Genomic DNA, 21652 nt, shown 5'->3' on the forward strand with positions numbered 1-21652 from the left:
TTATATTCTGAGTTGCAATGTTTAAATAAAGTTGGTGTCAAGTTATTGGACATAATGTAAATGGTTCTCTTTTTCTTTGTGTATTAGTCACATTGTGCATGAAGACATTATTTTGGGATCACTCGAGAGCCGTGCTGCTCACTGCGCATGCGCAATGACCTGTTACATTACCACTTACTAGCAGAGGTGTGTGATGGAGATGCTGCACCTGAGCGAATGCGGAGGAATTAAACTACAGGAACGGCCAAACTTGTGCAGCAGTTTCACATCTACTTTGTGGGTGAGTTGGTTGTGTTGGAAGTTGTGTCGTTTCAGAGGAAGTTAGTTATCACAGGAGACAGAGGAGCATCATTAGCACTAAATGCTAACCTCTGCTAAGTAATTAGCAACCCGGCTCTTGACGGTTGAGTCGTTATAATTGTGTTTGCTTTGTTGCTTACTGTGTATGTTCGCGTGATCTTTATGGAACACATAAGCATGAATTCCCCTGACCTGTGCAACTGTTAGCTGGAGAAATGCTGCCATCTTGTGTCGAAGTGGATTAACCACACCCAGACTAACCACTGTGAAAACCTTGTGTTAAAATACACGTTTGGCTGCTTTCGATGCCATGTAGGGAGGGATATTAATAATATAACAATAATAATAACTTTATTTGTGTGGCACATATCTAAACAAGGTTACACAATGCTTCACAAAAGTCCCTAGCGAAATGAATGAACAGAAATAAAAGGTATTCAATTCAGTTCGATTTATATTAAACCATTTCCTCTGTGTCTATGTTGGAAACTAAACGTGTTGATATCACTTGTACAGACATGTTCATAGTCAGTGTATCTGAGAGTTATCGAACTGAGCGGAGCTATCGCTTAAGTTGTGAGCGGAACATTCCTTCTTCGTGTGCTTTCTACACGGAACCTTTCAAGCGACGGATTGCTCTATGTTTAACGCTTTAAAACCAGACAAGTGTTAATATTGACACTTAAAGCGCGGCTCTTTTACTCTTGTTTCGATGACTCCAGAAATCCGATCACTGCCCGAGTTGCTGTCTATTACAGCCCTGTAAACAATCAACAAAATCACAAATTACAATATGACTCAATCCGCAATGCATTGTGGGTATTCAGCCACTGTACGCTAACATTAAATCATTTGTTGTAACCGCAGTTCAGGCTTAAACTGTTAATACGTGGTTATGTGAAGGTTGTGAATTGTCTTGGGACCTATATGTTGTTTTTTGGGTTTTATACGATAAGAGGAACCTCTGAGTCAAAGTGGTGGTGCTGTAGATGGCTTCCTGCTCTCACCCGTTTCAACACCAAGACTATACTTTCAGGGATCATTTCTATAGTACTTGACTTGAGAAATGTGTTTCTAAAGTGATTGGTCTCGCTAACCACGATGATGAGATGTTATATTCTCTCCTGAGCGTGAAGCGGACATTGGATAATGATTCAGTTCATATGTCCTGTGTCATTGATGAACGTTCTTTGTCTCCTTGTGGGACATAGAGGGTGAGAATATGATCAGAGTGGTTCTCTAAATAAATGTTTAAAATAAATCAAATATTAGAATTCATGATGTTATCTCATGTGATGCTAGCAGCATTCTGCCGAGATTATATGAATGTTGTAATTCAAAGAAATACATCTTGATAAGTTTATTGTAACTATCAGTAAAAATTACCTATTTCTACTATAAGTCACACTTTGAGTTTGATGTTATTTCATCCGTTATTTGAAGGTTGTGTGTCATTTCCTGGCTATGGTTAACATAGGAGTGAATTTATTATGGAGAGTCATATTGTTGTGTAGGGTCAAATTCTAATTAACTTACATAACAGGAACCATCAAATTCCTTGGGACAGTCCACTTAAATGTCAAATTTGCCATGTGTACAGGACAAAGACATGACTGAAATGCTGTTTCCCTCTGATCCCCAGTGTAAACATATAAAACATAAGTAACACACTCAACATATTCCCTGCTCAAGTGACATATCAATACACAACATTTTGCACAATTAAAACAAAGATTGAAGTAGATAGGATATGAACTGCAGTGTAAACCAGAATAGTGCAAAAATAGATGGAGCTGTGTAAATACTTTATCAGGTGGTGTATCAGAGATTTTTTTTAAACTTTCTATAACGTTGTGAGATATTTGTATTGATTTCACAGAGAATAATTAATGATCTTGATGGAGAAAAAACTGTTATGTGTAGTACTATTACAGCCCTGTTAACAATCAACAAAATCACAAAATAAATCATGACTCAATCCGCAATGCATTGTGGGTATTCAGCCACTGTAAGCTGACATTAAATCATTGGTTTTAACCACACTTCAGGTTTAAACTGTTATAACGTGGTTATGTGAAGGATGTGCTTTATTTAGGGAGCTCTAGTATTTGTTTCAGCCGTATATGTTAAGAGAAACCGTGAGTCAAAGTGGTTGAGCTGTAGATCGGGTCCTGTTCTCACCCTCATTCAAATTAAGACTATACTTTCAGGGATCATTTCTATAGTACTTGACTTGAGAAATGTGTTTCTAAAGTGATTGGTCTCGCTAACCACGATGATGAGTTGTTATATTCTCTCCTGAGCGTGAAGCGGATATTGGATAATGATTCAGTTCATATGTCCTCTGTCATTGATGAACGTTCTTTGTCTCCTAGTGGGACATAGAGGGTGAGAATATGATCAGAGCGGTTCTCTAAATCCATGTCTATGATAAATTGATACTTGCCTTTTATATAATTCAATAAGGGTCAAATTCCGCAATGTAACTTGAACTGTGTGGTTACAGTCTTCACAAAAACAAATCTTTAAGTTATCTCAGATGTTAAACATTAATTATTGCAACAATTATTTATGGCAACAGGCAGGATTGACACTGAATTATAAAAACATGCGTAAGACTAATTCGTTTATGTAGTGATCTAAAGAATAATGTGAAGTCTAATGAAAATTACACAATAAATCAGATGAAAAGAATGAGGAAAAGGCTTAACGTATGTTTATTCTCACTGGAAGTAAAACATAGCTTGTGTTACTTCTTACAGTCAGTGAGAATAATTAGCCTTTTAGTCTTGCCTCTATTTTCAACTCTGACTAAATGTTGTTCTCACATGACAACTTGTCAGTTTAACTTTTCTTCTTCATGTGATAACTTTCAACAGACAAGCTTTCTCTTTATTTCAGTGCGGCTCTTCTCTCCTGTGGGCTGTCTGGTGAGAGCCATGCTGTCAGACTCAGGCTGTGATTGGTTGTTCTTGCTGCTCTGTGTCCTGTTATTTACATAAAGCCGCATGGCTGGGGAGCATGTGGAGCCAACCTCTGAACCATGACTGAGAGAGGCTGTCCTGTGAGTCGGTTCCTGTTCTCACCCTCATTCACACTAAGACTATACTTTCAGGGATCATTTCTATAGTTTTTGACTTGAGAAATGTGTTTCTAAACTGTTCGGTCTCGCTAACTACGATGATGAACTGTTATATTCTCTCCTGAGCGTGAAGCGGACATTGGATAATGATTCAGTTCATATGTCCTGTGTCTTTGATGACCGTTCTTTGTCTCCTTGTGGGACATAGAGGGTGAGAATATGATCAGAGTGGTTCTCTAATTAATTGTTAAAAAAAAAAATCATATGTTAGAAGTAATGTTTCTATGCCCAGACAAAAAAAGTGATATCTGCTACAGTTTAATGAAAGTTATGAATAGAAGGAATGCATCCAAATAAAGTTTATTGTAACTGTCAGTCATAATTGCATATTTGTACTATAAGTCACACTTTGAGTTTAATGTTATTTCCTCTGTTTATGTGAGGGTTGTGTGTCATTACCTGGTTATGGTTAACATAGGAGTGAATTTTTTATGGAGAGTCATATTGTTGTGTAGGGTCAAATTCTGATTTACTTACATAACAGGAAACATCAAATTCCTTGGGACAGTCCACTTAAATGTCGACTGCCATGTGTAAAGGACTGATCCCCGGTGTAAACATGTAAGTACTCAACATATAAGTACCACAATCAACATATTCCCTGCTCAAGTGACATATCAGTACACAACATTTTGCACAATTCAAACAAAGAATGAGGTAGATAGGATATGAACTGCAGTGTAAACCAGAATTGTGCAAAAATAGATCGAGCTCTGCAAATATTTTATCAGGTGGCATATCCAGGATTTTTTTCTTTCATTTTCTATAACGTGAGATATTTTTATTGATTTCACAGAAAATAATTAATAATCTTGATGGGAAAAACAATGTTATGTGTATTACTATTACAGCCCTGTTAACAATCAACACAATCACAAAATACATTATGACTCAATCCGCAATGCATTGTGGGTATTCAGCCACTGTAAGCTAACATTAAATCATTGGTTTTAACCACACTTCAGGTTTAAACTGTTATAACGTGGTTCTGTGAAGGATGTGCTTTATTTAGGGACCTGAAGTATTTGTTTCAGCCGTATATGTTAAGAGGAAACCGTGAGTCAAAGTGGTTGAGCTGTAGATAGGGTCCTGTTCTATCCCTCACTTAATCTAAGACTATACTTTCAGGGATCATTTCTATAGTACTTGACTTGAGAAATGTGTTTCTAAAGTGATTGGTCTCGCTAACCACGATGATGAGTTGTTATATTCTCTCCTGAGCGTGAAGCGGATATTGGATAATGATTCAGTTCATATGTCCTCTGTCATTGATGAACGTTCTTTGTCTCCTAGTGAGACATAGAGGGTGAGAATATGATCAGAGTGGTTCTCTACACCTATGTCAATGATAAATTGATACTTGTCTTTTATATAAATCAATAAGGGTCAAGTTCCGCAATGTAACTTGAACTGTGTGGTTCCAGCCTTCGTACAAACAAATCTTAATGTCATCTCAACTGTTAAACATTAATTGTTGCAACAGTAACTTATGGAAACAGGCAGGATTGACACTGAATTATAAAAACATGCTTAAGACTAAATCGTTAATGCAGTGATCTAAAGAATAACGTGAAGTCTAATGAAAATTACACAATAAATCAGATGTAAAGAATGAGGAAAAGGCCTGAGCTTACATTAATGTTCACTGGAAGTAAAACATAGCCTGTGTTACTTCTTACAGTCAGTGAGAGTAATCAGCCTTTTAGTCTTGCCTCTATTTTCAACTCTGACTAAATGTTGTTCTCACATGAGAACTTGTCAGTTTAACTTTTCTTCTTCATGTAATAACTTTCAACAGACAAGCTTTCTCTTTATTTCAGTGCGGCTCTTCTCTCCTGTGGGCTGTCTGGTGAGAGCCATGCTGTCAGACTCAGGCTGTGATTGGTTGTTCTTGCTGCTCTGTGTCCTGTTATTTACATAAAGCCACATGGCTGGGGAGCACGTGGAGCCAACCTCTGAACCATGACTGAGAGAGGCGGTCCTGTGAGTCGGGTCCTGTTCTCACCCTCACTTAAGTTAAGACTATACTTTCAGGGATCATTTCTAAAGTTTTTGACTTGAGAAATGTGTTTCTAAACCGTTTGGTCTCGCTAACTACGATGATGAGCTGTTATATTCTCTCCTGAGCGTGAAGCGGACATTGGATAATGATTCAGTTCATATGTCCTGTGTCTTTGATGACCGTGTTTTGTCTCCTTGTGGGACATAGAGGGTGAGAATATGATCAGAGTGGTTCTCTAAATAAATGTATAAAATAAATCATGTAGTAGAACTGAAATGTTGCACAAGTTTTGACAACACAAGGGTGTTCTGGTACAATTATAAGTAAGTTATAACTAAAAGCAACATATCCTAATGAAGTTTATTCATTGTTCTTGTGGGACACAGGATGAGAATATGATCAGAGTGGTAGTGTATTGTCTTTAATATATGTAATATATTCATCAGTGTTCATGGAAATTCTATAGTTGTAGATATGCTCATGCAAATGTGGCATGTATTTTAACCTTATGCATACTTGGGAGATTTGGGATTGACATGCATCTTGGGCAGTTTAATCACATGTGGACAGCTGTGAATTGAGTGGAGAATGTCCCCAAGATGCATCACAGTCACATTTGAGATCCAATCCCTCAGACCACATGAGACTTCATTCATTTAAATGTGCCACTGACATTTTGTATACGTCTCAGTGTTTTACATTTGTGGCCAACGCAATATCAATATTAACCACAATATATTGATTTTCTATTTTCTTTACTATTCTTATCCCATCGTGAAGCTAAATGCAGTGCATTGATTTGCTCAGCCCCCTCTGGCTCCTCTCACATGACACAGGGTGTGAAAGGTGTTAGAACAGTGGGGGTCACACTATTCTTTCACGGCTGCAATATGACACTTTTTGATTCATCAAATTTAAGGTTTCTCTATATGTTACAGATGTACAGTCAAAGGAAAATACTGATTGACTTATCTATCTCTGAACCCTGAGTGAGAATGATTGTCCTGTTAATCTCATGCTGTTCTTCCTCCTGATAGCTGATAGCAGACAGGATGTCCAGTAGATTGCTGGAGTATGGTCTGGGCCGGAAGGTTTTCTGCTCAGACATGTTCACAACAGCAACAAATCCTGTGGAAGATACAAGTGAGTGGTGGAGCAGCATGCAAAGACAGGGCATAATGTATTCATTCTAATTGAGAGTTTACATGTTTTTGTCCAGTTTTGTTTGTGTAATCCCTTTTACAACATGCAGACAACCTCCTTGAAGGAGGTGATAAAAAGGAACATACTATACTTAATACGTGTATTTAAGACCTACATGTGCTTTGTTTTTATTTGTGTAGAAACTGGGCATAGAAAAGACGGATCCCTCCAGTCTGACTGAGGAAGAGATCACCTGCTTTGCCCGTCTGGACATTGAGCCTAGCTCTGTCACCTGGCAGAGAGTTATGAACAACTCACATGTCTCTAAGACCGTATCACTATTATATCTTGTGCTTTAGTAGGTCTGCTTTCCATTGGATTCAACGACATACTGCATTATGTGTGTGTGTGTTTGTGTATACATATATATATAATTTTCATATGTATTTGTGCCTTACCTCAGTGTTGGATACCAATGATCGATTCCTGAGGAAGATCACCGATGGCCATTCACCAACTGAAAAGGGATTCACAAGAGAGGTACAAAGTAGTTTATCATTCAGTAAAGGCCATAGAACGCGATGTATGAAAATGATTTACTTTGGTGCCCCCCAGTGGCATTTTATTATTATTATGTCAGGAAAATGTCTGGACTTCAGTGCATGTCTGAAAGCAGTTATAAGTAGAAGTACAGATAGAAGCTGTGATCGGGGCAGTAATGCAACGCTTTGGATGCCAGCTGCCATAAACCTCAAAGAAGAAGAAGAATCCTTTATATCTTATTCTTCCTTCTTTATTTAGGATGAGGCTCCTTCGATGACAGATCTATATCATCAAAGGAACCATCTCCATTCACGAGAGCTGGATTCCAAGACATACAACTCCAGTTTTTATTGATTTTGAAACGCATACACTAAGCATTGCGACCATATGTTTGTGACATAAATTCTTCAGGTAAACAATCACACTCAGGTGAAATATCCTTTTCTCTGTTTCTCTATCCTGCTGTGAAACACAATGTCTATCTGTCGCGACTGACATTTAGTTTGGCACATAATCTGACTTGTATTGAATGAAATGCTTGATTAGAAAAACCAGCAGCCCTGTGGTAAAAGTAAATTATTATGATTATTATGTCCAAATAAAACCTGACGTTTCCTTACACAAAATGAATGATCCCAGTCTTCTATACACAGTGAGGCCGTTATTGAGTGTTGGGATCGGGATTGTTAAAGCAGGATCCATGAGCCCGACTCTAATGTTGAAAACAGGAAGACAGTTGTGTGACGTCAACTCGCTGCGATACGTAGGACGTAAATAAGTTGATCAAGCTTTTACTAGCGAGCTTGTTGTCTTCCTGTAGCTGTAATCACCCGTCGCCTGATGACAGCACAGCACCCACGGTCCAGCCCGCGGAGATAGAAATGATTTGACGGGGCTGTGCCATCTGACTTTGTACCGTAACGACAGAGAAAAGCTTGTGTGGACAACACACCAGGGTGTTTATCCAGAGAGCTAGCTGCGCGTTAGCATAGCTGAACTCCACATCGTGCGCTCTCCATGCTCACTCTCTCTTCCATCTCCTCCCCGGGTGCTGTCGCCGGCCTGTAGCTTCTTCCCTCGCCGGGTCCAGTGCTCGGTTGCTCGCCAGGAGAGGATGAACTGGCTCTTCCCCTCGTCCAAAGGCTCCGGACCTCTCCCTCCTCTCAACAGCCTCCAGCAACAAAGACAGCGGCAGGTCGAGTCGCTGAAAGCCGCTCACCCCAGGTAACGAGCCCAGCCACCGGCGGCTACATGCACCAGACCCCGGTGCTGCTAGTTAGCTTGTGCGGTATTCTCTGTCAACGTGGAATATGGACACCTTGGGGTTTCTCGATCACTCAAATGGTGTCAGTCAGTTGAATCGGTTTACATTCACATCCTCTGTTTACCTAGCTTAGCTAGTCACCTGGCTCTCAGCTAAATCAGAATAAATACGCTAGGCTAGGCTAATACACAGCTGACAGACATTTAATAATCTACGTGTGTTTACTGCCACACTAGTCACTTGTTTGTGTTGTTGGGTAAACCTTCACCCTCTCCGTGTGTGTGTTTGAGTTGACTGACCTGTGAGAGCTAACCTCTCCTCGAGCTAACTATCCTGACATGGTTAGTCGGGGGCTGGGTTAGCTAACTAGCTAATCAAGTCATACAGGGACCGTGACGTTGCCTATTTTTAGATTCGTTGACGCGTTGTGGCTTCACCTTGTGATCATTCCATTGTTCGACAAGACAACTTGTTACGCATGCACTTTTACAAGGAGCTAGCTCACTACATGTGGGGATTAAAGTATTAGCCTTTGTTTACCAAGTAGCTTCTGTCCTCACAGTGACTTGTTTTCTTTATCTTCACATGTATTGAAAGTTTCAATACATATATTAATGGAATTGTCAGAATAACAATACATGTGCCGTCACACTGTTAAATTGTCCCAGGTTATGGTATACATACGCATTAAGGATTTCCTCTGATGACTCTGTCTTCAAACTAGCAGAATTCCCAAACACGTATGGAAAACACAAAACAGGTTATGGTTTTCTTTGCCAGTCAGGACCACACATTCAAGATTACACATCCTGACATTGTTGTGTTTCTCTTTCTCCACAGCGTTGCAGAGATCCAAAAGGATGTGGAGTACAGAATACCATTCACCGTCAACAACTCCACCATTAATGTCAACATGTGAGTCAATTTTTACACAGTCACAGTGAGAGCATCAAAAGCAGAGGGTGGGTCTGCTTCAGTGTCAATCGGTAACCTCGGTATTACACTGTATTCGATACCTATGCAATGACATTTCAACGATTCTCGATACCCAATTCCATACCATGGCAAAAAACAAAACAATGAATCTCATTTTCAAAAATATTTGAGCATACAGCGTGCGTGTGTGTGTATCTGCTCGTCTCTTTCACTCTGTCTAAATATATGTCTCATAAACTCCTGAAGGAACCAAACTAACACAAAGCAAACCCTAAGCACTGCACAGGTCCCAAGAACCTCTGACCAGTGACCCTGTATTGTCTGGTACCTACACTACATTAAATAATGAGTACTGTGTTGTTTTTAAGAATTTTGGCATCAATAACCTCTTAATTACTGCTTATTGATAGTAAGTAAGGAAGGTGTTGTACATGACTTACAATCTTAATATGCTTTGCTCAGTATGGGCTTTTGTAAGGTGGTAGTACCACAAGAAGAGTCATTCTCCCTTCATAACACTTAATAAATATGTTCTGTTCACATGTAACAAAACACAAGGCTGCAAGTGTTAATAGTGTCCAAATAACTCTAAATTAATTATTTCTTATCCATAACATGTTCCCTAGTCTAAAGTGAGTGTTCGCTCATAACTTATTCCCTAGTAGTTTGACACTTATTAACCTACACAGGCTCTTTATTCTAAAGTTGCCTCTTCTTCACACTTAGTAAATCCATTATAGTACACGACTGCTGCAAATAACAGATGCTATTCTTAAGAGATGGGTTACAGCTTGAAAAAGTTATATTATTTTAGTACATTTTTAGTCAATTCTTCAAGATTATGTGGCACAATTATGCAATTTTCTTTTCTTTCTTTCAGTCTGCTACCTCCTCAGTTCCCCCAGGAGAAGCCAGTGGTCAGTGTCTATCCCCCTGTCGGACATCATTTAGTTGACAGCAATAATGGCACCATGATCACTAGTCCACTCATCACTAATGTGAGTAAATTTCCAAACTTTGGTTTTTGATTGATTTGGTGAAGCTGGTGGTTTTCACCAGTGGTTTCTTCAGGCGTTTGGTGGAATGTTGAAGGGAAGGAGATCATTGGGTGTATATTTAGTCAGGTCTTTCATCCTGGTTTTCTTGATGGGGGAGATATGCATGACAATATGTATAAAAACACAACCCAGGGTGTTGTTTTTCACACTACTGTCAGACATAAGCAAGAAGAAGAGTGAAACCAATATGGTCACTGATGATGACGTCTGGAACTAAAACAAGACTTATTGTGAATTGATTTTAACTTGCAACTTCATTTGGTTTAGGTGCAGCATAAATGCTTAGTTGCTCTATCTAAACCCTATAGGTCTCTGTTGGCCCTTTTGTTGGCTGGGTAGATGATCATGGTGTATGGTAATGTATACACTAATACAGATTTTGTCAGTAGTAGTAGTTTTATGATTTTTAAATAGCGGGGAAGGTTTACTGACATATTTTTGAATGTTGTACTTCAGCTTCACAACTATTCATGCTCTGCCTTTATAACGTAGTTACTTCAATTCACAAACGTTAAAGATTAAGATAAACTGTTAATTAAACTCTTTGCAGGGACATTATCTCTGTTGCAGTATAATCAGGCGGTAAAAGGAAAGATAGTTCCATCATAATAAATTATTTAATTACATCTGACTGAAACTGAAATGACAGTGTCAAAGTGAGACAAACAGAAGACCTTTGCAAGTTTCAGTCCATTGTGAAGTAAAAACGAAAACTCGCTTTTGTTTTCAGCACACAAATGTTCTGACTCTTAAACCAAGAAAAAAGTGTTGATGATATAATGCTTATAAGAAATGTACAGTATAGTTTGGTTTTTATCTCCTGTGTTAATGGTTCCAACAGCCCTACCTTTGTCTCTCATTTGTGAACCAAAGCCAATTTTCTTATCTAAGTTTCTTCACTAAAATGTTGATTTTCCACACAAATCAATAAACATCATATTTCAAATACATGATCACAATAGAGATATTGTGTTTTGTAAAGAAATCTGATTACTGGACAACTGTAAACTTGGGTTTTTACAGTTAATCATGTGAATGTCTTGATTGTTTCTTTGCTTTGCTGTAATGTTATTCTCACCCTCATCTTGTGAATTTGTTTGGTTGTGCATGCTGCAGTTTGGGATGCACTCAGATCTGGGTAAGGTCATTCAGAGTCTGTTGGACGAGTTCTGGAAAAGTCCTCCTGCCTTGATGTCCACTGGTGCTGCTGGCTTTCCATAGTGAGTTTAATCACAATATTCTAACTAAATAACAGAAAACACATATACACACTTTTTATTTAACTAATAATTCACATCAGGTTATAACAAATAAAGTCCCAGCTTATAAAAATGAATATTCATCGCTCTGATGTTCTCAAAAAATGTTTGATCACCTGGCTTCTGCTTTCGTGCATTAATCTTTTTTATCTCTCTCTTTTTCTCCCCTATGAATCACAGCAATTTGTACAAGCCATCAATTCAACCGTACCCCAGTCAGGCTTTCCACTATGGTCATAGACACGTGGGTCCCAGTCAGACGCCATCTCCTGGCGCAGCTCCCATGCCTCACCCAGGGGTCGACAGCGCTCACATGCAGCCTCGTGCTCCAGCTCCATACGGACTGATCTCTGATCTGCCTCTGCCCGTTCCTACAGGAGACCTACAGGTACACTGATGATGGTCACAAGTTTGATTGTAACATCCATCCTACACACAGACCCACAGGGACCATCATGTGAGCTTTAAGTTGTAAATTCAATAGAGGCCATATAAATCAGAGTAGAAAAATAAATTCCTGCATTTATCAATCAAGTTCAGACAAATCAAGTTATTTCACAGAAGCAGGTTCAAGTATATGATGTGCTCACAAGCCCTCTTTTCTTTCTCAGGCTGGACTGAACGAACATATGTACAGGATGCCGGAAATTCCAGAGTCTTTCTCTGAACTCAGTGACATGAAGTAAAGTTTTCAAGAATATTTTTTAAATGTCTGTGATGTTTTAATATTGTGACACAGTTTAGAATGTGGATTCTCTTGTATTGATTATTGATGTCTATTGTTCTCTTGTTCATCTCAGTCTGACTTCACTGTCAGACTTGTCTGAAAATGAAGACTTGCTCCTGGAGTTCTTTGTGAGTTTGCCACAGCTCAAGCAGATCACAGGCGACAAAGAAGGGCTGGTCAACAGCATAGTGGGCATGGCTAGTAAGTTCATCCCCCTGCCCTATAGTTCTGTCATGAAAGTAAAGTTGAGCTCCACTCAACTTAACGTTTCTTTTGTCATTTACAGAGAAAAACCTTCAGATGGAGCCACAATTGGACGGGAAACGGCAAGAAATGCTTTACAAGGTTTTGTTCTTATATCAGCTCCTTTTTAAATGCACACAAATACACAACAAACCCACTCAGGCTATTATCTGGGAGTTAACGTAGTGGTGGTTTGTCTGTTGTGTTCACAGTATGAACAGCTAACTCAGATGAAGTCGGACTTTGAGACGAAGACGCAGAGACAGCATGAACTCAGTGATGTAAGAGGCTTCACTCATCACACTATGATTGACAACAGGTTTTAAGACATGACATTATTGCAGGGAAGCTTCTTATAGCCTGTTGATTGACCTGCTTTCAATTTGATGATTCATTACATATTTTATTTATGAGAACAACTGCCATGTATCAACATTCCTGTTAAGCTGTCAGTGTTGGCAAGCTGACTAATTTCCAACTGTAGTCCTTGGGCCAGATGCTTTTGTGAGCCATCTGGCTTTGACTTCTAATTTTGGGAAGTCGGAACTAAGCAAATATGGCTTGTTACTTGAATTTTAGAAGCCCAAATGAATGTAATTATCTGGTACGATAAATCTAAGACAGCATTGTTGTTACTTTGTCAAATTGAGGAAATCAGAGGAGAAGGTATTTAAGATTTTGAAGAGACCATTCCAAATATGCTTAAACATCTCTTTAAACTGAATCTGAATCCTATTGCTTTGTTTCTTATCTAAGTGTCTGTATTCCCCTGCTAGAGTTGCAGTCTTAGTACTTTACAGGCTCGGTTAAAAGTTGCAGCCCACCAGGCTGAGGAGGAGTCAGAGGAGACGGCTGAAAACTTCCTGGAGGGACGTTCAGAAATAGACGAATTCCTGGCCAGCTTCATGGAGAAGAGAACGGTGGGAGACCTGATCTGCAGTTTTTGTGTGAAGATAGTTGTGTTAAATTGTCAGTCTGAATGTTAGCACAAGGGAAGTTCACAACACGAGTGGAAGTAATGTGTTTTGATGGCTCTTGTTTTTCAACAGCTTTGTCACAGCAGAAGGGCCAAAGAGGAGAAGTTGCAACAGTCCATCAACACACATGGACAGTTTCCTACCAGCCACTAGAGCACAAGGTACAACGAACACTCATGCGCACAATCTACAAAATCAACTGATAGACAGAACATAGGGAAACCGGTGTCTCTCAGCTGACTGTTGCACAACAAGCAGAACTCGTGGTATTAACTTACAACTCAACTTACCACCACTTGTCATTGTCATCTGTTCATTCCACTTCTTACCTTCCTCAGGTTTGGTGTTTTCTCAGCCTACTGCTGCCAACTAAAAGGATAAAGACACTAGGGAGGAGGAAGCTCACTGAGTCAACAACGGGCACTTTGAAGATATAGAAAGATGCTGATGACAATGGTGGGCTAAAAAAAAGAAGCCACCTGTTGTTTACGGTAATGTTTGACCGTGTGAGAGCAAGGGTGGAAGAGCTGTGAAGTCACCACAGGGACGCCGAGACTGGAAGAGTGGTGGACACATGATTAGCTGTTCCACCACATTACTAAGGATTGATCACATTGTGGATAATTTGTTATGACACGTTCTGTCTGAGTTTTGTTTCTGTCCAGGATCCGTGTCACGTTTGGTGCACCAGATCAGAGTGGTTGATGATATGAGCACTTTTGACAGGAAGTATACATTTCTTAGGACAGTATTCCCAGTCTTACATCTTTTCATGCAATGACTCAGTACATGTCCATTATAGAAGAACTGGGATAACACCGATGTCGGGTTTTTCAGTCCCTGAGATCTTGTCAGGTCCTTGTTTTTTTTGTTTCTTCATTTGCATTTTAATCTCCTGTTTACACTGGGTAGGTTGTTCCAGCCATTTTCATAAATCGCATCACTGGTGTCATTGTCAAACTCTACAAAACAAATTTGGGATTCAGCAATGAAAAAAACAAGCAAGGACGGGGCAGTGTTTTAAACTTGGGCTGTGAAAATGTAAACGGTGCAGTTTCCCCTCAAGCAATTTCTTGAAAACATCTTCAACATCAGTGTGTTTGCACGAACAAGAATAATTTGATTTGACCCGTGTTAATTAATCTATTGAACGTTTTAAGAAATTTGTTTCAAGGTCAACGTAAACAAAATAACAGAACAATCATATGTATTATTCAGTTACTGTCAAAGCTTGTGGTTTATATATATATAGTATGTGTTGAAACAACACATTGATCAGTTTTACTATATAAAGTTGATTTAAAATCAGCTTAAGGGGGGAGTCAGAGTACTGTAAAACATATAAACGGTTTATTAACACTATCTAAATTCCACACGTTTTACAATAATCAAATAATTTTTGTATTGTATAACACACTGATGGTTTTTCACTGATTAGCATCATTATAACCCAACCTTTTTTAATATCACGCCCTTTGAGCTTGAAGTGTTTGAAGAGCCTCAGAAGATTTGGGACAATGTTGCGGAATATTAGGTGAAATGCTGCAGTAAAAGATGATGACATTGGATACTGTATTTAAATAGTGTTAATAATAGGGTATATTGTAATCAAAGACTCAGACACCTTTTATTATATGTTCCTATTTAATTTGTTAAAGTAATAAAGAATTTGAAATAAATCTGGGTTGTTTTACTTCTTATTAACACATCTCAGAGAATTATTAATACTTTGACCCTATACCATAAATACCTCTAACATTGTAATATCTTTGCAGTGTAATTTTTTGGGAAATTTTGGTTGTATAAGCATTTGTATTGATTGCACATTTATTGATTCATAAAAAGCTCCTACATTATGGGCTGATTTGTAAGTACTAGGTATCTGCTTATAACTGCAGTGTGTCTTCTGGTAACCTATAAAGGTGCGTTGTTCTTGGCTAAAGGTTTTAAAAACCTTACATAATATTCATGATTTTGATTTTACATTCAAAACCAATCATTCCAGTTGTTATACAGTTGTGCCTTCTTCTGACAAAGGAGCAGGTTCACACTTTCGTAAACAAGTAAAACCTCAGGTGCATTACAGTTAAAGGTTTTTTTAATCATTTTTCCTGCTTAAACCATAGACTGTATAGGCTTAAACGTGTGATGCAACCAGGTGAGTAGACAACTGAGAGTACTTATATGCATGATAAGTAACCAATAGCTGCCTCCATAGGATCATAAACTAATTGTATATCCTTTCTCTGATATAACCGCCACATGATTATATACCAGCCACATGTTATAGCTTTCACATGATTGTATTTGCTTTACACATTTATATATATATTTATATAGGGGCGGTGTGGCCTAGGGGGTAGATTGGGCGTTCTCCAACAAGAAGGTTGCTGGTTCAATCCCCACTCTTCCCCATCTGCATGCTAAAGTGTCCTTGGCAAGATACTGAACCCCTAAAATGTTGAGTGTACTAAAAATGTAAGTCGCTTTGGACAAAAGCGTCAGCTAAATTACTTGTAATGTAATGTAATATACCATCCACATGATTATATACCCTTAAAACAATTCCATTTAATTTATATGATATAGTCTTTGAATGCTTATTTATCCACACATGATTACATAACCTCAATGTGATTATATACCCTCCATGTGATTATATACCTTCCCAATGATTATATACTCTTTACACAATTGTATACCCATCTGTGTGCTATACCATTCACACGATTAAATACCCTCAAAGTGACACCTCCAGATGTTCCTATAACTCCACAACAGCAGGTGGCGGTAATTCCCCGCTCGTCTCAATCCAGCTGAGCTCTGCTGAGAGGAGGAGAAGAAGAAGCAGGAGGCGGGACACTGACCGGAAGACGCTCACTGTGGGAGCAGAGCTGAAGATGGTAAACTTTCACGACTAATCTTCATTTGCTTCGTTCTGTCAAACATTGACAGTGTAAATCAGCGTTCAGCAATCAGAATAAAAACCGTGAAGAGTTGAACAGTTGTTAAGTTGTGCGGTCCATGCTGTGGCGCAGGCTAGCTAACTGTTAGCTAACTGGGAGACTCATGGGTTTGAAAACAGTTCTCATCGCAGCTCTGTCTGTTGTCAGTGAGGTAGCCTCGCTAACCCGAGTTAAACTAATGCAGAGTATTACAAACAAATGTGAGGGTTGTTCAGTTCCGTTTAAAACGGTTCCAGAGAAGTGCTGGTGTAACTCGTGGTCTTTCTGGGGGACAGACAGTTATGTGTAAATAATGTGAGCAAACTAACTCCTGTCCGAATAAATCTATACAATTCAACACTTCAACTGTTCTCTCTGGGTCAGTCCATCTTTTCTGTTGACTAGATTATTGCTATGATTGTCATTTTAATTATAATTCCACAACATATCATAGAAATATAAATGGTCTTATTAAGAGTTCCTCACGGTCATAGTTCTTGCTGATAGCTACAATAGTTTATCACAAAATGATTGAAGGAAAATGAATCTGAAACAGTTAAATAATCGTTTTAGTACTTTCATAAGCCAAGCTGGAAAGCATCAGGTTTATGTTCCATCATATACTGTCCAATAGTTAAATATCCTATGGTGCTGACTGCTGGTTGTTGGACAAAACATGACATCTAAAGAAGAAAACTTCTCTTTGGACAATTGGCAACAAGCAATAGATTAATCAACATTATACAGACTACTCAATACATGTAGAAATCAGGCAGATTTAATCACTAATGATATTTTTAGTTCCTGCTCTTAAGTTGTTTTGACCAGCTGATTAAACCTCAAGGATACTCTGTTTAATTTGACTTTACACAGAGAAAAGTACAAAATTTAGATTATGGAGAAGCAGGAAACAGTGAATGCTGAGGTTTCAACTAACGTGCTTTTCCTATTTTGCCTTGAAATTTGTCTGTGTGCTGCCTCTGTAGGATTCTCTGTTTGCATTGTGAAACCATGTGATTGTTGAGTTCACTGAGGTTGTTTGACTTTTAGAAAAATGTTCCTATATATTGTGAATTTGAGGCTGTGTAACCACCATTACTTTCTCTCCACTTCAGTCCAGAGATACGTCCCAGCAGATGGGAGACAGCCATCGAAGGCTTCTACAATGCATGATGGTCAATGGCATTGTGGATGAGCAAAGAGCACAGACCCTTTACAAGCATTGCTGTGAAACACACAACAGTGAGTTATTTATAAATCTATCTTTACTCTAGAATAGCTCAACGTGCTCCTGTGTGTCAGGAGTCAGGTTTCATAGCTAACAGATTTCTGAATGACAAGAATAGATAGATAGACTGTTTCCTTTGCCTCTGATGTAAAATATGTTAACTGGATTTTCATGAACACATTGCTGGCCAATAATTTGCCTTCAGTTTATTATCTAAATCTATCTTGAATCTACCAGAAATGTATATACCCTTACTAAATGATCTTAAACCATGGTGTGAAAAGTAAAATAAGTAAAAGTCTAGGGCAGTGGATCCAGGAAGTTTCCTGTGTATTTTATTTCCTACTGTAATTTGCATTTTCTCTAAACTGACGTAACTTTTTTTTGCATAACTGTATTTACTTCTGACACTGAAGTTGAAGTCATGATTAGCCAGCCAGGTTTGTTGTGGTTGTTGACCTTTTTGCTTTTTTTGCAGCTCAGCACAGTGTTGACAAACTGGACAGTTTCATCGATACCATCAACTCAAAGCTGCAGCCCATGTTCATGCAGATTAGAAAAGGGATGTCTGAAGATAATGGTCAACAATACTACGCCCTGGTTCGTCTCATTTAGTTCCTGTACTGGGTTTTTATTTATTTCAGAGGGACAGCAAATGAACAACAACAATTGCAAAAATCCATAAACTAATTATACAAAGCCTTCATGTGAAAAGACAATTGTCTGCATTCAAACTAAGCTGAGCTACTTGAGGTGTTATTAACCTCAGTCTTACTTTAATCCGGTCCAGGTGAACATGGCTGACACTGACATCACCAGGATGTCATCAGATTATGCCGACAACGAGCTGGAGCTGTTCAGGAAAACGGTGAGTTCACCGAAGAAGATCCCCAAAGCAGACTGTCACACCTCAAAGAATTAAAACCATTGCACACTGTAATGCAATCCAGGGCAACAGTTCCATAACGATTTATATCCTTTGTATTGAAATCGCCTGACATATTAAACAAGTTACCCGTCCTCACTGCATCGAGGAAAAGGATGAATGAGGCAGAGCTTAGTGGCAGCTGATGTTTGAGAAAACTGGTCACATGTACAAAGGTACCAGAAATTAATCTATTGTGAGCAAATGTGTAGCTATTTTCAGTTACGTTTGTAGTTCTAAAACACATGGCGATGAAACATGTCCCAGTTTACTCCACGAGAGTGTGTGTATAACCTGAGCTGTTCCGACTCAGATGGACCTGATCGTGGGCTCTGAGAATGGCAAGGCCTCCTCCACCGACATCCTGAACAGTGCAGACACCCTGACCACCAAGAAGCTGAAGAAGAGCGAGACGGAGCACCTGCTGAACCGACTGGTGCACGACCAATGGCTCAATGAGGTGCAGCACTGAACACCATTTCCACCCAATTTGTGAAAATCTATATAGTCATATTTTCTCTGTTACATTTTCTGCAAACTCTTATGTGAAACCATAATGCCCTGTCCAAGGACAACCATAATGCCCTGTCCAAGGACAGGGCATTATGGTTTCACAAGGGTTTTCAGCACTTTCATAGTATTTCAAATTAGCCGCATTTGTTATTGTTAAGCAAGTTTACCTTAGTCGGGCTATCTTTTAGCTAGCCAGTCTCTAAGATTATCATAAACATTGGTATCTAGGTCGCTATGTTAACCATAGTACCGTTGTAAAGGTTGGTGGTTGGATCCCTGTCTCCTCCAGACTTTGGGCAAGACGCTGAATTTTCCTCTGTGTGAATGGTGTGTGTTAATGGCTGAATGTGGCTTGTGAAGTAAAGCGCCCTTAGCAGTTGATAATAGTAGAGAAGAACTGTACTAATTTAGTCTGTTTAGCATTAAAGGTGGAATTTCAGTCATGCAACACAAACAGTAGTTAAGTTCAAGGGTACTCTAGTTATTGGAGGATGAAACTGAGTTCCTTTCCGAAATGGGTCAACACAAACAACAATAATACGTTTGTGTTCTAAATTAATTTGATCTACCAATAAATCCTCTGTTAAACTGATCAAATATAACCAGTCTGTTGGACCTAACCATTTTTGCTCCAACTTGATACTGGTCTATTTATTGTGTGATCATTTACTGTATTTTCATTTAGAAACGGGGTGAGTACACCTTGTCCACCAGATGTATCATAGAGATGGAGCCATACATCCGCACAATGCACCAAGAGCAGGTCAAAGTTTGTCAAATCTGCCACAACATCGCTCTCCAGGTAAAGGTCTCCTCTGTTTGTCTGTTCAACTTTATCACCCTGTGTTAATACCTGAATCAAGTTGAGAAGTGTGCTTGTTATCTAGCTAAACCTTACTGCTGAGAATAAATTTTTCTTCAAATATAGTTACATGATTATATTCACAATTTTTATTTTTGGAATTTTAGGGAGTGACATTGATAACCTTTTTTTAGTGTTGTGATGATAATTGGAGGAATCTAACTCGGTGCACATTTTAAGAAACAGAAAAACTCATTCATATAAAGCCGATTTTACTTTACTTTCATATTTGTATTAAATTAACATTGAATTTAGTTATTGTATGATTTGAAGTTGTCTGGACATAGGCATCTGAAGGGTAAACATAATTATAATTACAGGGTAAAGAAGGGAATTACTTAAGAGGTTAACCTTAGTAGATAGAGTAGCAGTAACTACATAAACAGAAATGTCCAAGAATTTTAAAATATATCAGTTTCTTTTTACTTCAATTTTTAAAACCTTAACTTATTTGCCATGGGTTTTCTCACTGAATTATTATAATCTGATTTTCGTCAGAGCCAAATCTGTGAAAATCCTGTCTGTGGCATAAAGATACACACACCGTGTGTAGCCAGATACTTTAAAGGAAGATCCGAGCCGCGGTGTCCAGCTTGTGATGACTTCTGGCCTCATGAAATCCCTGGTATTTTCATTTACATTTACTTGTGAATCTTGTTGCATGTTCCATGTTTAATTGTTACACACCTGCGTGACCCTGATCCACCCCCTGGAGATTTCACACTATTATTTATTTGAATTTTGAGAAAGACCTAATACTTAAAATCACAAATGTATCTGTTCCTCACAGAAATCAGACGACCCAGGTCTCAATCCAGGAAATAAGGGCTCAAACATCCGATTGTATTTTTGTTTTTTAAATGTGTTTTATTTTTATAATTTTCTAATAAACCAGAGTGATAAAAAAAAAAAAGTGACAATGTGTTTCTTGGAAGTTTAAATATTATATATATTCTCACACAACTGTTAGTTTCCTGAATTTTTTTTAATATCATCTCTGCAGTTCTCTCACCTTCTTACTAGACTCTCGATCAGACCAAAAATCTGGTCGTATTATAAAGAGTTTAGATATTTTACAAAACCAGAGGAGATGCAACAGATAATCTGATGTTAAACTAGATTTATAAATGCAGCTAAAAACATTAGTTAGACATTAGTTTGGCATTGCTGCTGAATTATGGTGATTCATTTGACAATCCGGTGTAGAATTGCTGACATGATTATGAAATACATTACCCTTAAAGGGGAAGCCAAAATTTTCTCCACAACATTTGATTTGATGAGATTTAATTTTTACAGAACTCAACTACTAAGAAAAAATAACTTTTTGCTGTTTTCATGTTTCTAAACTTAATATTTGTTACAAAATTAAATGAAACAACATGACAAGAGCATGAACCACATTCAAACCACTGCAGATTATACGTATTTTGAGCGTGTTCACACATATATATTATACATTATCTTTAAAGTCAATAGTGGCTGTATTAAATATTCTCACAAACATATATATACACACTTGGGCTGGGCAATAAACAATATGCACAATTAACGTAACACAAATTTCATCAAGAGTAATATAACA

At 38.4% G+C, this 21652-nt stretch overlaps 2 protein-coding genes, 1 long non-coding RNA gene and 5 other non-coding genes across 8 annotated transcripts; 7 read left to right on the forward strand and 1 right to left on the reverse strand.

The window, feature by feature from the left end:
• Positions 1 to 1320: 1320 nt before the first annotated feature.
• Positions 1321 to 1536, forward strand: LOC132997963 (small nucleolar RNA U3). The gene has a single exon (XR_009677964.1). It is a non-coding gene; the product is annotated as a small nucleolar RNA U3 (small nucleolar RNA).
• Positions 1537 to 2494: 958 nt separating this feature from the next.
• On the forward strand, positions 2495 to 2710 carry LOC132997969 (small nucleolar RNA U3). Its single transcript, XR_009677970.1, has one exon. It is a non-coding gene; the product is annotated as a small nucleolar RNA U3 (small nucleolar RNA).
• Positions 2711 to 3399: 689 nt separating this feature from the next.
• Positions 3400 to 3615, forward strand: LOC132997970 (small nucleolar RNA U3). The gene has a single exon (XR_009677971.1). It is a non-coding gene; the product is annotated as a small nucleolar RNA U3 (small nucleolar RNA).
• Positions 3616 to 4554: 939 nt separating this feature from the next.
• Positions 4555 to 4770, forward strand: LOC132997968 (small nucleolar RNA U3). The gene has a single exon (XR_009677969.1). It is a non-coding gene; the product is annotated as a small nucleolar RNA U3 (small nucleolar RNA).
• Positions 4771 to 5460: 690 nt separating this feature from the next.
• On the forward strand, positions 5461 to 5676 carry LOC132997953 (small nucleolar RNA U3). The gene has a single exon (XR_009677954.1). It is a non-coding gene; the product is annotated as a small nucleolar RNA U3 (small nucleolar RNA).
• Positions 5677 to 5849: 173 nt separating this feature from the next.
• Positions 5850 to 7838, reverse strand: LOC133024747 (uncharacterized). The gene is made up of 3 exons (XR_009683130.1): positions 7751 to 7838; positions 7046 to 7104; positions 5850 to 6572 (listed from the first exon to the last, which is right to left on the reverse strand). It is a non-coding gene; the product is annotated as an uncharacterized LOC133024747 (long non-coding RNA).
• A 62-nt stretch (positions 7839 to 7900) lies between these two features.
• On the forward strand, positions 7901 to 15273 carry vps37a (VPS37A subunit of ESCRT-I). The gene is made up of 12 exons (XM_061091929.1): positions 7901 to 8354; positions 9235 to 9309; positions 10211 to 10328; positions 11505 to 11608; positions 11828 to 12035; positions 12259 to 12329; positions 12448 to 12575; positions 12661 to 12719; positions 12830 to 12898; positions 13394 to 13537; positions 13667 to 13755; positions 13933 to 15273. Exons 1-11 carry the CDS (start codon positions 8245 to 8247, stop codon positions 13745 to 13747), a joined length of 1167 nt encoding a protein of 388 aa, XP_060947912.1. The 5' UTR covers positions 7901 to 8244; the 3' UTR covers positions 13748 to 13755; positions 13933 to 15273.
• Positions 15274 to 16436: 1163 nt separating this feature from the next.
• On the forward strand, positions 16437 to 20962 carry nsmce1 (NSE1 homolog, SMC5-SMC6 complex component). Its single transcript, XM_061090899.1, has 8 exons — positions 16437 to 16497; positions 17655 to 17781; positions 18246 to 18367; positions 18558 to 18635; positions 19006 to 19152; positions 19891 to 20007; positions 20566 to 20692; positions 20858 to 20962. The coding sequence occupies exons 1-8, from the start codon at positions 16495 to 16497 to the stop codon at positions 20890 to 20892; spliced, it is 756 nt and encodes a 251-aa protein (XP_060946882.1). The 5' UTR covers positions 16437 to 16494; the 3' UTR covers positions 20893 to 20962.
• The last annotated feature ends 690 nt before the right edge of the window (positions 20963 to 21652 follow it).

This window comes from Limanda limanda, chromosome 2 (assembly GCF_963576545.1).
Source record: "Limanda limanda chromosome 2, fLimLim1.1, whole genome shotgun sequence".
NCBI lineage: Eukaryota > Metazoa > Chordata > Actinopteri > Pleuronectiformes > Pleuronectidae > Limanda > Limanda limanda.